The 13,742-nt window shown below is 40.1% G+C and overlaps 1 protein-coding gene across 2 annotated transcripts; it reads right to left on the bottom strand.

Moving 5' to 3' along the window:
* Nucleotides 1-8,592: 8,592 nt before the first annotated feature.
* On the bottom strand, nucleotides 8,593-13,644 carry LOC308399091 (uncharacterized protein). Of its 2 annotated transcripts, none has more exons than XM_080886072.1 (4): nucleotides 13,439-13,644; nucleotides 12,656-12,735; nucleotides 10,741-12,460; nucleotides 8,593-10,644 (listed from the first exon to the last, which is right to left on the bottom strand). In XM_080886072.1, exons 1-4 carry the CDS (start codon nucleotides 13,504-13,506, stop codon nucleotides 9,558-9,560), a joined length of 2,955 nt encoding a protein of 984 aa, XP_080742198.1. In that variant the 5' UTR covers nucleotides 13,507-13,644; the 3' UTR covers nucleotides 8,593-9,557. The 2 variants fall into 2 exon arrangements, with proteins under 2 accessions (XP_080742198.1, XP_080742199.1); XM_080886073.1 differs by having other exon boundaries at nucleotides 8,594-10,644; nucleotides 12,673-12,735; nucleotides 13,439-13,594.
* Between the last annotated feature and the right edge of the window lie 98 nt (nucleotides 13,645-13,742).

Genomic DNA, 13,742 nt, shown 5'->3' with positions numbered 1-13,742 from the left:
TAAACCCGGATGGATAACTTTGTTTCACTGTGGAAAATCAGAGTTCAATGTCACGAATTTAGTGCATCTGTTTTCTATGTAACAGCTCATTCTTTCCGGGAAACTCTGCCCCGGATCGAGGAATTAAGTGTATTATGTTGTTGCCAAATGCTGTTTCAGTCCCTGCTGATGCAGCAGGACAAGGGATCTTTTGAAGACCAAAGTCGACATGATCTTGATTAGGTTGACGGTGTCAAGTGTAAGACAAAACTTTTTGCTTGTTATTTTCTAAACATTTGATTAAAAATTGTGCTTTAATGCATCGAGACTGTCAATAATGCATATGGGTTACAACTGAAATAACTAGAATCACCCTATTAGACACGCCTCTTCAAGCCTTTGCTTGTTCAGTTCAATAACTACTCAGCCAGTCACATGGCACCAACTCAATGCTCAAACTGAATGCGAGAATGGTGAAGAAAGGTGATTTGAATGACTTTGAACCTTCCAGATAGATTTTTCGGAAACTGCTGATCTGCTGGAATTGTACAGCACCAGGAAGGAGAAAATAGCCAGCGAATAGCCGTTCTATGGATGAAAATGTCCGGTTGTTCACAAATGTTCGAGGAGGATGGCCGGTCTGAGGTGATATGACAACCCATGTCACGACATTTATGGTTCCACATCACGACAAAGCATGTAATAGACACGCTGGAATATACTTAACTTGCTGTTTGCTCACTACCAACATCATAGCTTTAAATACATTATCTCCCCTTGCTGGTAATGCAATTTCTGCATGCAGCAATGAAACTTCTGCAAGGGTGTCCATCTCACGTTTCGCCTCTCCAAAACTTGAAATGGACATGCATGTAAACAGGCATGTCTATCCGAGTATGGTTGCTGACCAAGTCCATCTCTTTATGATCCCAGTACATTAATTAATTAATTTATTCATTCATGTCACTAAGATAAGATAAGATAAGATAAGATAAGATAACCTTTATTAGTCCCACACGTGGGAAATTTGTTTTGTCACAGCAGGAAGTGGACAGTGCAAAAGTTATGAGGCAAAAATTAGAATACAATAAGAATAAATACAGTACACAACTGTACAGAATAGAATAAAATAAAATACTATATACAGTAGAATAAAATAAAATAAATATACAATAAGATAAAAATAGAATACAAATACAAATACTATATACAACTGAGTAAAAATACAACGATGACAGAAAGGATTATTGCACTTAGTATTATTGCATATGTATGGATGTGTGTGTTTGATCAGTTAAAGTCTTTATTATGGAGTCTGACAGCAGTGGGGAGGAAAGACCTGCGAAATCTCTCCGTCCCACACCGTGGGTGCCGCAGTCTCCCACTGAAGGAGCTGCTCAGTGCTGTCACAGTCTGCTGCATGGGGTGGGAGATGTTGTCCATCAGGGATGACAGCTTAGCCGCCGTTCTCCTGTCACTCATCACCTCCACTGGGTCCAGAGGGCATCCTAGAACAGAGCTGGCCCTTCGGATCACCCTGTTCAGTCTCTTCCTGTCCCCAGCAGAGATGCTGCCGCCCCAGCAGACCACGCCATAAAAGAAGCCACAACAGAGTCATAGAATTTCTTCAGGAGTGGGCCCTCCACTCCAAACGACCTGAGTCTCCGCAGCAGGTACAGCCTGCTCTGCCCTTTCCTGTAGAGGGCGTCTGAGTTATGAGTCCAGTCCAGTCTATTGTTCAGATGAACACCAAGGTACCTGTAGCTGTCCACAGCCTCAATGTCCATACCTTGGATGTTCAGTGGTTGCAGTGGAGAATGCTTGTGCCTGCGGAAGTCTACCACCAGTTCCTTGGTTTTACTGGCGTTGATCTGGAGGTAGTTCAGCTGGCACCAGTCCACAAAGTCTTGGGTCAGACCTCTGTACTCCTTGTCGTCCCCATCAGTGATGAGGCCGACTATTGCAGAGTCATCAGAGAACTTCTGCAGGAAGCACTGGGTGGAATTGTGGGAGAAGTCTGCAGTGTAGATGGTGAAGAGGAACGGAGCCAGAACCGTTCCCTGTGGGGCCCCCGTACTGCAGACGACCCTGTCCGACACACAGCCCTGAGTACTAAAGTACTCCATAATCACTATATGTCAATCCAACAGAGCACCTTTGGGATCTGATGGAACAAGAGATTCATCAAGGATGTGCATGGATTGTGGATTGTTTACAGCCTACTGCATGTATGCCATGAAGAATTAAGGCAGTTTTGAGGGCAAACGGGGGTCCAACTTAGTACTAACAAGATGTACCTAAGAAAGTGTCCAGCAAGTCTATAAACATACACAACATTTTTATGGATTGTAAGGAAATGAATCATAGTGTATGGCAACGATTATTTTGGGGTCTTAATGAAATATTAACATGAATACTTAATAATAAACTTTAAATTTGATTGATTGCCATGATATTTGTGACAAACATAATTATACGTGCTAATCCTTGTCTTTTCTTTATTGGGTTCAAATTTATAACCTATTTGATATTTTATGAGAAAAATACATGCAAAACCAATTAGGATGCTGCTCAAGTACAGCTTTGAACAGTATGGTTATCCTTAGATCCTTAGTGTTTCTCACATAAAAATAGTTGATGCCACTTAGATTATAAGTGCCAATAACACTGCAGGGAACACAGATAATGTCTGAATCATTTCTGCCAGTCACTCTTTGACTGTAATGTCTGCTATGAGGGGTGAACTGATTATTGAAATCCAGCCAACTCATCTTGCTGTCACGTTAACATAATCAGATGATCTAATTTGTCAGTCATGTTTTTGTTCGTGCAGTGGCACATTTGTTAATCTCACCGAAGTGTGCGAGGGAGATAAATTAGCTCTGACAGTGTTTTTGAGCACTCACCAATCGTGTGTCTATACACACCGCTCTACTCCACGTCTGCGTCACATCGTCATGTGTTTAGACTTGCCTCTTATTTAAAACATCCAATTGTGTGTCACAACCCCCACTGTTGACATTAAAGCTGTGTAATACCTGCTGAGAATGAACTTACCTCTAATTTAACATCTTGTTGCTAGTGTTACTAATTTACTTTACAGCTGTTAGATTAGAGGCAAAACAGGAAGTGGAGAAACAGCGTTATCAGATGTTTTAATGCTGGGTGATGATTTGTGGTGTCAGGTGATTTGTTGACTACTGTTTGAATGTATTTGCGTCATGTAATATAGTGCTGTTATGGATTAGGTCCAGAAAAATGTCACTAAGTGGCGTTGGAGAGTTCCTAGTAGTTCTTTCCCTACTTGCCCTTTAATAAAACCACTGGCTTTGTCTGTCGTACTTTCTGCTCATTGACATTCAAAACAGACATCAGTAAAATTGGGGTGGGGAAACAATTTCTTAGGTAATGTCTGCTACCATGGAAAACCCCATGTTCTACTTGATCTTTATTTATTTAAAGTGCCAGCTGTCACTGTTTGGCTTTTTTTAGCCCATGATATTTCTAAGGTTTCTTTGAATTACTTTTTTTTTTTTTTTTTTTGCTTTTTGTGACCTGATTTGCCTCAGACAAACCTGTTTGAAGCCCATGTCAAAAGCCAACACACAGGAAGCTGGAGAAACAAACAACATGCTTCCTGAGGGTGACCTGGTTTATTGATTTCCCATGTTGATGGCAGACATATGGTTCAGAACCAATAAAAAAGTGAGACACAGAAGATCACTGGAACCGTAGATGGATTGATGGGTTGCCGAGTATCATGATCGGCACAAATCTTGTCATTCAGTGATCTTTACATGACTCAGCTGCTAAACGTCTGTCCCCTAATGAAGTCTTTAAACTATATTACATGCACCAAGTGGAATGCCATTGCATCCTGTCTGTGGTTTTGACTTGTTTTCATTTACTTTACACCTGAAAGCTCAGCGGGTTTTCAATTTAAAATGAGGAATTTTCCAAGAGTCAGGTTTAACCTTTGACTCACCAACCTAATGATCGAAACCCAAGACTGAACCAAGAGAAAACACACAAGTCAGTTCAGTTAGATTCCAGTTCATGAACTAAACGTGAGTGTTAGTGCCTCTTTACTGAATTAGAGGCCTGAAGGCAAAGGTGCATTCTTAGGTTGCTTTGTGGGCTTTGGTGAATAAATTATCGCTGCTGATGTAGAACCAAGCACAACAGACTTCTGAGACACCTAAAAAGATGGATTTAGACCACAGAAATGTAGAAAATGTAGCTGGGCTTTAGAATAAATATTTCCACATTTGCATTATAATATGTATTCAAATCTCAATATTTATCATAGTTATGGGACTGGTCTGAGTCCAGGATTAAAAGATTACAAGAATTAAAGCCATGTCACATTTGGAAACAAAATATGTATACGTATGTAATAAGTGTATGTTTCAAATTGCATATTTAGCTGCTTGCAGATGCCCTTTCTAACATGAAGCGCAAAGCATGAAATAGTCTAGGTTGGTTGCATTCCAAATACTGGAAATACTCAGTATGGTTTTAGGTAAGGTGCCGCCTGGTTAGAGCAAGCAGAGGCTGAGCATGGCACCCATTCACTTGGTATTGATCCAAGTGAATGTACCTGCAATATTCTCACATGGACCTTCGACTGGTGAGCTGGCAACTTAAAGAGTTTAATCTGTGTCAGATATTTTAATTCTCCCTTGCATCTGCATCAGATAATACAAATTTTGGAAGCTGCAGTATTTGTGCGAAAGTGGCTTATGGTTGGTTTGTATCTTATGCATGACTATTTGACAAACACCAATTCCAGGAGGTCCTTTTGGATAAAACCCAGTTATCACTGTTGTAATAGTAAGCAATGATTAATGTCTTCAAACTTATTTCGATGAATGGATATGAAGTCAGACTGTTTATTGCTCCTCAAACTGGGAATGAGACAAACAAGGTGCTTTGATTGGCTCCAAAACCAGATTTACGGGGTCTTAAAGTTGTGTGCTCTGGGAAATCCTGCAGGAGATTACTGGCTGGTGATTTTACAATTCTCAAAAAACAGAACAGCTTGGAAATTGGACAACTTTACAAGTCCGTGCTGTCTCTACTTTTATTTGGAAGGATCATATGGATCACTTTAAAAAGGCTGAGGGAATATGTAAGATGCAATGGAATATGCTTATTAATTATTTGGCAGAGATAAAAGGGAGGAAAAGATCAAAGTTGTCCTCACTGTGAATAGAGAATAGGGACCCCTGATTGGCTCCATGCACGTACAGTAATTGCTATTTGCATGAATCCCTGTGCAAACACCTTCAAACAAATGGCCAGCTACAGGAAAGCTGAAAGCTAAACAGGCATTGACTTGATGATAAACAACCATCAAGTTTAATGCTAGGAGACTGAGTTGGAAGATTTATTTTATGTGAAATGAATTGTCAACCAGCTTTTTAGGTCTGGGATAGAACACGTAAAGAAGACTTGATAAATCAGGTTATTGTGAGCATGTTTCCTGAGTACTTATAGGCTGGGAATAACTCACAGGCAATTATATTTCTGCATACTCCAACCCTGCAAAGTTTTTTTTTAGTTAGAAGCCTGTGTCAGGTGGATTTAATGCCAGTAGTAAAATGTTAAATCAATGATAGCAAATATAAGACACGTTTTCAACTGTAACAAAGAAGAGAAGAGGAAATCCTTTCCTGCTGCAAGTTTTCTTATCTGTTGTGTGACATTTCTAGAGACTCCCTCATCCCACCTAAACCACTCTCTGCTTTCTCAAACTGGCCAACAAATGAATTACTTTAGATAACATTATGTGGCCCATTTGGAGTGTAACGACTGCTTATACCACTGTGCTTTGCTTTAGATCAAGATGTTCGGTCTCGCTCCAGAAGATAAACATTTACAGGCCCCCTTGTGGAGTCTGAGTAACATATGTGCACAGTGTGTGCACACATGTGTTAGTAATGAATGCCCTGCAATGGGTGCCTTCGTTAAATGTTCCTTAGTAGCTTTGTGTAACTAAAATTTGATGGTGCAGAGCAATTTAGCATTTTGTATATGTGCGTGTGTGACTTCTGTGCTCATGCCTGTGTGTATTGTTAGTGCAGGCCTGAGGCAGAGCCATATGATGGGCTGAATTTGTGTGTATGTGTGTGTCTAGAGGTCCCTCTGGCTCCCATGGTTTCTCTCTGTATCGCCTCCTCCTTCACTTGCTGCCCTCCCTCTTTTACTTCCCTCTGCCTTCCCTTTCTCCGGGCTAACTCAAGCGCCACCTACCTTTGGCTTTTGAAATGTCACCGTGCTTGGACCGAGCTGCCATTTGAATCTCCACGAGGACTTTTATATTCTTTAGGATTACGTTTGAGATTTAGAACTGAGGTCATGTTGGTCAATCTTATCTTCAGAGTCTGGGCTTAAGGTTAGAGTTAGGATTCATCTTTTCTTTGATTTAAGGTTAAGGGTTGACAGGGGTTGAATTATAGTGGAGTCTAGAGTTTGAGCTCGGCTTAGGGGATGAATTCAGCCATTGGTTTGTATAGTGCCGAACAGCAAGATAAACAGAGAGAGAGATGGGTGTGTATGTGTATGTGTGTCTTTGTGCAAGACACCCTTAAACCCAGCACATATACACAGCAAAAATGATTTCTTTATGTGTGTCTTTCTTAGAACTGCATTCAATTACTGTATGTGAAAAAGGCCAGCCACAAATGATATGCTGTCAGTGTCAACCATCACTGAAACACTTCATCACTTCGTTTATACGTATTCCATAAAATTGTTGCTGTAGCTAATAAAACTTTTAGCATAAAATATAAATCATCTGATAATGTATACAAGTTTCATAAGTTTTACAAATATGGGAAAGGAAAAGACTGAACAGCTGAATAGTACCACAACTCAGTCCAGTCAGCCTGTGTGTTTTGTCTGGCTGGATCACATCTAGGGTGTGGTTTAATATCCTGTTCAGTCTGTTCTTTTCTGTCTTCCTATTCTCTCTCTTGTGGTCAGATTCCTCTAGGAGTTTCATGACTTTGGTCAGCATTAGAGTGAAAAAAAAAATTAAATAAATTGCATATTTTGTGTTCTCAGTCACAGCATTTGTACCTATGGGACTGTTTGAGTGAAATCTGTATATAAGTGTAAAATTGCAATGCTAAATTAAATAGACAGAATGTTTAAGTCAGTGGTGTTGGGGCTTTAGTCAAATATTACATGATTGCTTTGCCTTATAAGTCATGTTTGAATGAAAATCAATCAGTGCAAAAGCTTTTCTTAATAAAGAATGGCAAAGCCCCGACTTTTACTACTACTACTACTACTACTACTCCTGCATTCCTCCTGTTAGGATAAGCTTAAATATCAGATAGCATCGAGCACAGGATACCGACGTACACAAATCTGCCAAATCAACCATCTGCCAAACTGCTTAAATGAGCACACGGGCTCAGACTGTGTCAAGGGAGCAGTTCAGATGATCATGACGTATCTGACTCCCACACAAGTACAGAGAAGAAAAATGCATGCGCGCAGGCATGCACATATGCATAAATTGATATGCACTTTGGTTTAAAGGTGAGTGGGTGCAGGAACATAATGTGCAACAAAGAAAAAAAAGTGAGTGAGACAGATGGAGGAAGAGAAAGGCACAAAGGTATAAAAAGAAATAAGTAGGATTTCTAGAAGACCCAGGTAGATATGGTGGTGAGATTCAGGGTCAGGGTCCTGCTGGACCGTAAGGAGGTGCTGGTAAGCTCTGCAGCCAAAACTCTTCCCTTCTGGACACGCACTGAACCAGTGGAGCCTGGAGCCATTCTTTGAGCCCTCCCTCCTCTCCTTCAGCCTCTCTTCTACTTTTCTCCCCCCTCATCCCGGCTCTCCCTCTTGCCCCCTCCTCCTGCTCCTCTTTCCCAGGCCCTATGGGTGCAGTGCCACGTTGCTGACTGAACTTATTAGACTGAGGGAAAGAAGGAAAAGGGAGAAAAGTGCTAAGCACCTCCACGTGGGCTAATGCTTTTACCCCATTCTTGCCTTCTGTCTTACTTTTCACTAATAGAAAAGATGCCCCTTCTTCATTTATCTTCTGTCATGTATATTTTTTCCAGGCCTGTGGTCAGGTTGAATCCTCTCTAATTTTTGCGAGTGAAATCCTAAACACATTTGCTTCAGAGTGAAAATCTTTTTATGACTCTTGCCCCTGTCTGTGTTTGTGCACGATGCTCACATTAAGTTCCCATTGTAGTGTGAGCCTTGAAGCCATAAATAACCTTAAATATATAATTTTCCTGACAGGATGAGCTTCCTGAAGCATATGCATTTAAACTGCCACAGTGTTGTATTTGTGCCAGGTAAAAACACATTTCTGTCTTTAGTTTTGCACACATACCCCAAGGCTGTCCTCATTGGAAATGTTCTTCTATACATTATTGCCATCTAGTGGCTAGTTTATTAGGAATGTATTTACATTTTTGGGCCATGTATTTACCGTGGAACAATAAGTCAACCGACAGGATAACTAAGACTGAACCTTTAAACTGCCCCATCACACTGTCTTTGTTCTTTCACTAAGAACCAGAAAGCTGGAATAGTTACAAACAGGGAAAGAGGAACAAACAATCAAATACACCAGCAAACGAGTTCTTTATTTTAACTTGTTTTTTATTGAGTCTGACAAATTTACATGATTAAACTTTTTCGTTGAAGATTTGAGGAAAACAGACATCTAGTTAAGTAAGATGTTATAGTGGAGACGAAAAGCCGAATAGAGTGTCACGACAATGGTATATAATCAGTAGAATCTTTGTTATTCAGTGACTCATAAAACATATTGTTGGTACACACAGAGGAAAGAATAGATGGTTGCAATCAGTGAGCTCACACTTTACCCAAAACAAACATGAATCCATAGGCCACAGAGAGTCTCTCACTGTCAGCATATCTGACATATCCACATTCTAGAAACTAGGACAAATGAAAACAATGCTGACAATGTTAAAAAGAAAAGTAAATTTGGATCCAATAATTAAATTAAACAAGTTTACATACATTCAACATAATTGCTTTTCTTTCTTTCTTTCTTTTTTTTTTTAAATTTCTAATTCCTTCATCCCTTCAGTTACCTTCATATAAGTAGTCTTAATTTAACTTTTAGCCTAATAAAACAGAGCAGCTTTTAAAAAAAAAAAAACCTAATTACTGTAGGATAAAATAATAATGTTTGCTTTAGTTGGTCATGGAAAAACTGCCAGAAATAAAAACTGTCAGTAATAACATGATGATTTGCAGTCATACAATTCTGGTTCTAGGTACCTTAGGCTGCTCATGCTGCACGCAAACAGATGTTTTCCTACCATATAAGGGCTTTTGGGAAAAGCAGCCTGAGTCATAAAAATAGTCGGACACTGAGACTTTGGTGGGTCACACACAATAAACTGAATTTCACACACAATAAATATTGTTTTTGAGTTTCATCATTGGTTTCTCGTAATAGTGGCATTCACCACAGGTCTTGGATAAAACTTTCAAAGCAGGATTCAGTACTATAAACTTTTATTTCAATTGTGTGCATAAAAAAATCCAAGCCTATGAAACTTTTCAGATGCTCAATAGAAGTGCACCACCTGGAAGCCCCGTAAGCATCTGAAGGCATGTGCATCCAGCTTTGCCATATCAATGAAATTGTGCTCCAACTGCACTTTCACAAGTCCGCTGAGAGTTTTATTGCCCCAGCAGAAAGCATCACGAGGCACTGACCGAATCTTGTTGTGCTTGAGTGCTACTGAGTGCAAACCTTTAGGTAACTGTCTGGGCACCTGCTTCAGTGTGTTGTGACTCAGGTCTAACTGGTGCAGTACGGGCAGCATCCTGAATGCACCTGTTGTCACTTTAAAGATTTTATTCCATGCTAAGCCTAGGTGCTCTAGCTTTTTCAAACTTCTGAAAGCTGATTTCTTTATGGAAGATATGAAGTTTCCTTCCAAATTTAGAGTTTTAACAGATAGAGGAAGGTGTTGTGGCACCTGTTTTAGTCTGTTCCCCTCTAAGTTGATGCTTTCCAAGAACGTTGTATTGAGGAAGGAATCCCTATCTAGCCCTTTGTTTATCAGTCTGTTTGCACTCAGGTCCAACACCACCAACCCTGATTTCCCGTTGAAAGCTCCTCGGCCAAAACTCTCAAGGACGTTACCCTTAAGATAGAGTTCTTTGATTGACAATGGTAACCCCAGAGGTACTGAGATCAACATGTTGTGATCCAGGTTTAGAGTGCGCAGGTTCCCTAGAGGGGAGAGCACGCCATTAGGAACTGAATTATTCCCAAGGCTGTTGTTGCTGAGGCTCAGAACCAAGAGGCCAGGGCACCATGCCCAGGCTGCCTTCGAGATCACGGTCAGGCGGTTGTTGTCCAGACGAAGCTCCTCCAGAGAAGCTGGAAGGTCTGCTGGCACCCTTTGTAAGAGATTCCTATCCAAGTAGAGGCGTTTCAGAGCTGGGACCCCTTCAAAAGCTCCCTCAATTGAACCATCTGTGAGACGATTGTTGCTTAGTACAAGGAACTCCATAGAGTCATATTGATTTAGCAGGTCCAGCTGGATGCTGTTGATGTAGTTATTCATAAGGAGGATGTAGCGGGAATTATAGGGGATACCATAAGGAACCTTATCCACACCTTTGTCTGAGCACTGGACCACTCTAAAAACAACACATACAATTAAAGAATCATTAGTGATTTAATATTAAGAATATTGAAAGGGTATCTTAGTCTCATTTTAGTATCCTTTGTCTTACCTTCCATAGCAGGCACACTCGATTGGACAATAGTTGTCCATAAAGTAAGGAAACTGCGTTGGTGGTAAGATTTCTTTCTTCTTCTTTGGTGGCTTTTGGGTTTTATTGTTCTTCTTCCTTCTCTTTTCCTTGGACTTCTTGATGGTCTTATTTTTGCTTTGCTTGTTGTTTTTCACTGGCCTCGGTGAAGGTGTTTTGGCAGTTCCGAGCTGTGGTTTGGCTGAAGATTTGTTCAGCTGTAGTTGCGGAGAAGATGCTTTATTTTGCTTCCCTGTAAGTTTGGTGTAATTCTCCATCAGTTCAACATTTCGGTATTTTCCCATCGACTGCGACGTGTTTGATTTGTGTGCAAGCCGAGGCACTTCAGCAGATAAAACTGCATTTATTTTTGATGTTGAGTTTGGCTCTCTGGTGAAAAACTTTGCTTCATTGGGTTGTGTTGTTGCTGTTTGGACCAACAAGATAAATCCCCCCTCATATGGTTGCACAACTCTGTTTATTTCCCCCTTGTCCTCTGCTCTGTGTGTTTGTACCTCTTTCCATGCTGGTTTCAACAAAACATTTTTAGCCATTACATCTTCTATAACTGAGCCAGCCTTCACTTCCATTTCTTTCTGCTTGAGATGGCCCCCCAGACTCTCTGTTAAGTCTGTGATGTGACTGACTGAGTTAGGAATGTGAATATTGACAGAAGGAGACTGAAAACTATCCGTGGTGTAAAGGGTGGGAGGGTGAGAGGAGTCTGGAGGAATTTGTGTGGGTGTGACAGGAAGTGAAGGGGAGATGTGAGAAGCGGGAGGCTTATTTTGAGAACGGATGATAATTTGAATTGTGGCATTTTCTACCTGAGCAGGAAATATACTTAAAGGAGATGCAATGTTGTTAATTAATACCTGATCTTCTTTTTCTATTAATTCCTTATAGACTGCATGGGCTATGTCCTCACTCTTTTTTGCGCCCTTCTCCTTGTCTCCTATTTCTTTTATAGTTTGTGCCGCTCTTCTCTTCTCCTGATGACTGATCCCTGCAACTAGCTCTCCTTCTTGCTCCTCTTCAACCATTTTTTGTTTTAGCCTCTCTATTTGATCACTTCTCTTCACTTTCACATCTATCCTGTTGTGATTCGCTTCCTCTGGTATCACTGCATCATGATCATGATCTATTTTCCATTTTCCCCCAGTACGTATCAGTCTCCTGCTCTCATTGTGTGTCTCTGTCTTTGAGGCAGGGTCCAAACTCGGTCCATTTTCTCTCATTTTCGATGCAACCTCTTTATCTGTATCTACATATTCAGCTGTGTCTGGTACAGAGTAGATCTCTCTTTTTGTTCCTTCTTGTAAAAGACTACTTGTGAGAAATGTCTCAGGGGTGTACCCTTCATCACTTTTCTTTACAAAGAGTCCTTCTATACTGCCAGCTGTGGTCGTTTCACGCTCTGTGTTTTCCTCCATTTCTGTTTCTATCTGTGAAGTCAGTCCATCTCCCCTTCTTTCCTTCACAGTCTTTACTTTCTCGACAAGCTCTCTAGTAGGGTTCCTCTCTGAGGTATTCCTTTCACCCCTCTGTTCCTCAGTTTTTGTCATTTGAGTGGATTCCTCAGTAATATTTTCGGCGCCATTTTTTCTCATCTCTGCAGATGTAAAGACATCGCTAAGCTCCTTATTTCTCAAGTCAGACTGGTCATGGCTGTTCCATCCGTCTATCTGAGCGAAAGTCAGTCCTGTTGTACAATGCAATGACAGAAAGTTCATACATTTAAATAAGCACTAAAAAGCTACACTTTCACGTTACAACAACTAGCATAATTAACATGAAAGGTGTTTACGGGAATGTCAGGGCTTAGGTCTGTAAACGATTATCTTTACTGAAAGAATGTCAACTCAAAACTGCTAAAAACTTTCTAGCTTTAACTTACTGGAATGTAATACGTACTCTGTGAAAATCCAGAGACAGTGCACAGCAGGACAAGTGTGAGTGTCAGCACTTCTATTTTCTCTGTTGAGGGACAAATATCAGTAAAACAAATTTCAGACAAGAGTCATAAGAACATTCTCAGCGTTAAAAATAAAATCTGGTTACATTTATAAACCTGTTGAATCAATAAATGGCCTGTCACTTATTTATATGGCACTTTTCTAATCTGTTTGAGCACTTGTTTGTACAAGCCTTATTCACCCCTTCTGATAAATTTATCCTGAGCCACAGATATTTAAAGTGTGCTAAACATTTGTTTTTGACCAGTAGCTTTTAAACCTTAACAGGTTTAAAAACATGAACTGATTGTATGAATCTCCAGTTTCCTAGAAAGTTACGAATGGCTTCTGTATGTAATACAATATAATAAATGACCATGTGTATGTGTGCTACATTTTAGGTCCCATAACATGTACTTGGTTTTGATTTTCATTCCCTTTTAACAGGTCTGACCTCTTTCTGGCTTCAAACACATTCTAAAAAAAAAACCCGATATCAAATAATAACAATTTACACATCTTCATATTTAAATAACTTTTTGGTGAAAAAACTAAAAAATTAAATAAATTAATAAAATACACATAGAATGCAGAATCCCAAAATTATAAAGGGATAATATGAATACAGTAAAATAATACATTAAATATGATAATAGAGTAAAACAATGAAGGTTAAGGACAGCACAACAAAGACATTGCTCAACTGATGTATGAGAGTTGCTTACCCATCATGCTGAATTCCCTTATTGTCTGCCTTTTCCAGTTGACCCTCACGTGCCTCTATCTGTAGCATCAGAAGACTTAAAAGCTACTGAACAGAATACTCCAGGAGAAAGAGTGCAACCTTTGAACCACACACTACCCCGGCATAGTTAACTTTAATGGTCCATTTCAGTGCCCCTCTCTGTATGGAGAGGTTTCACACATAAGCTCTGGGTAAGCCATGGGTAATAACTCCTAAAATGCCTTTATCTGGAAGAGGATTGTCACACTTACTCTCAATGTCAGAGGAATCTGAAGGATCAATAG

The sequence above is a fragment of the Rhamphochromis sp. 'chilingali' genome, assembly GCF_963969265.1.
Source record: "Rhamphochromis sp. 'chilingali' genome assembly, chromosome: 7".
In the NCBI taxonomy this organism is placed as follows: domain Eukaryota; kingdom Metazoa; phylum Chordata; class Actinopteri; order Cichliformes; family Cichlidae; genus Rhamphochromis; species Rhamphochromis sp. 'chilingali'.
This window is presented reverse-complemented; position numbering and strand designations above follow the sequence as displayed.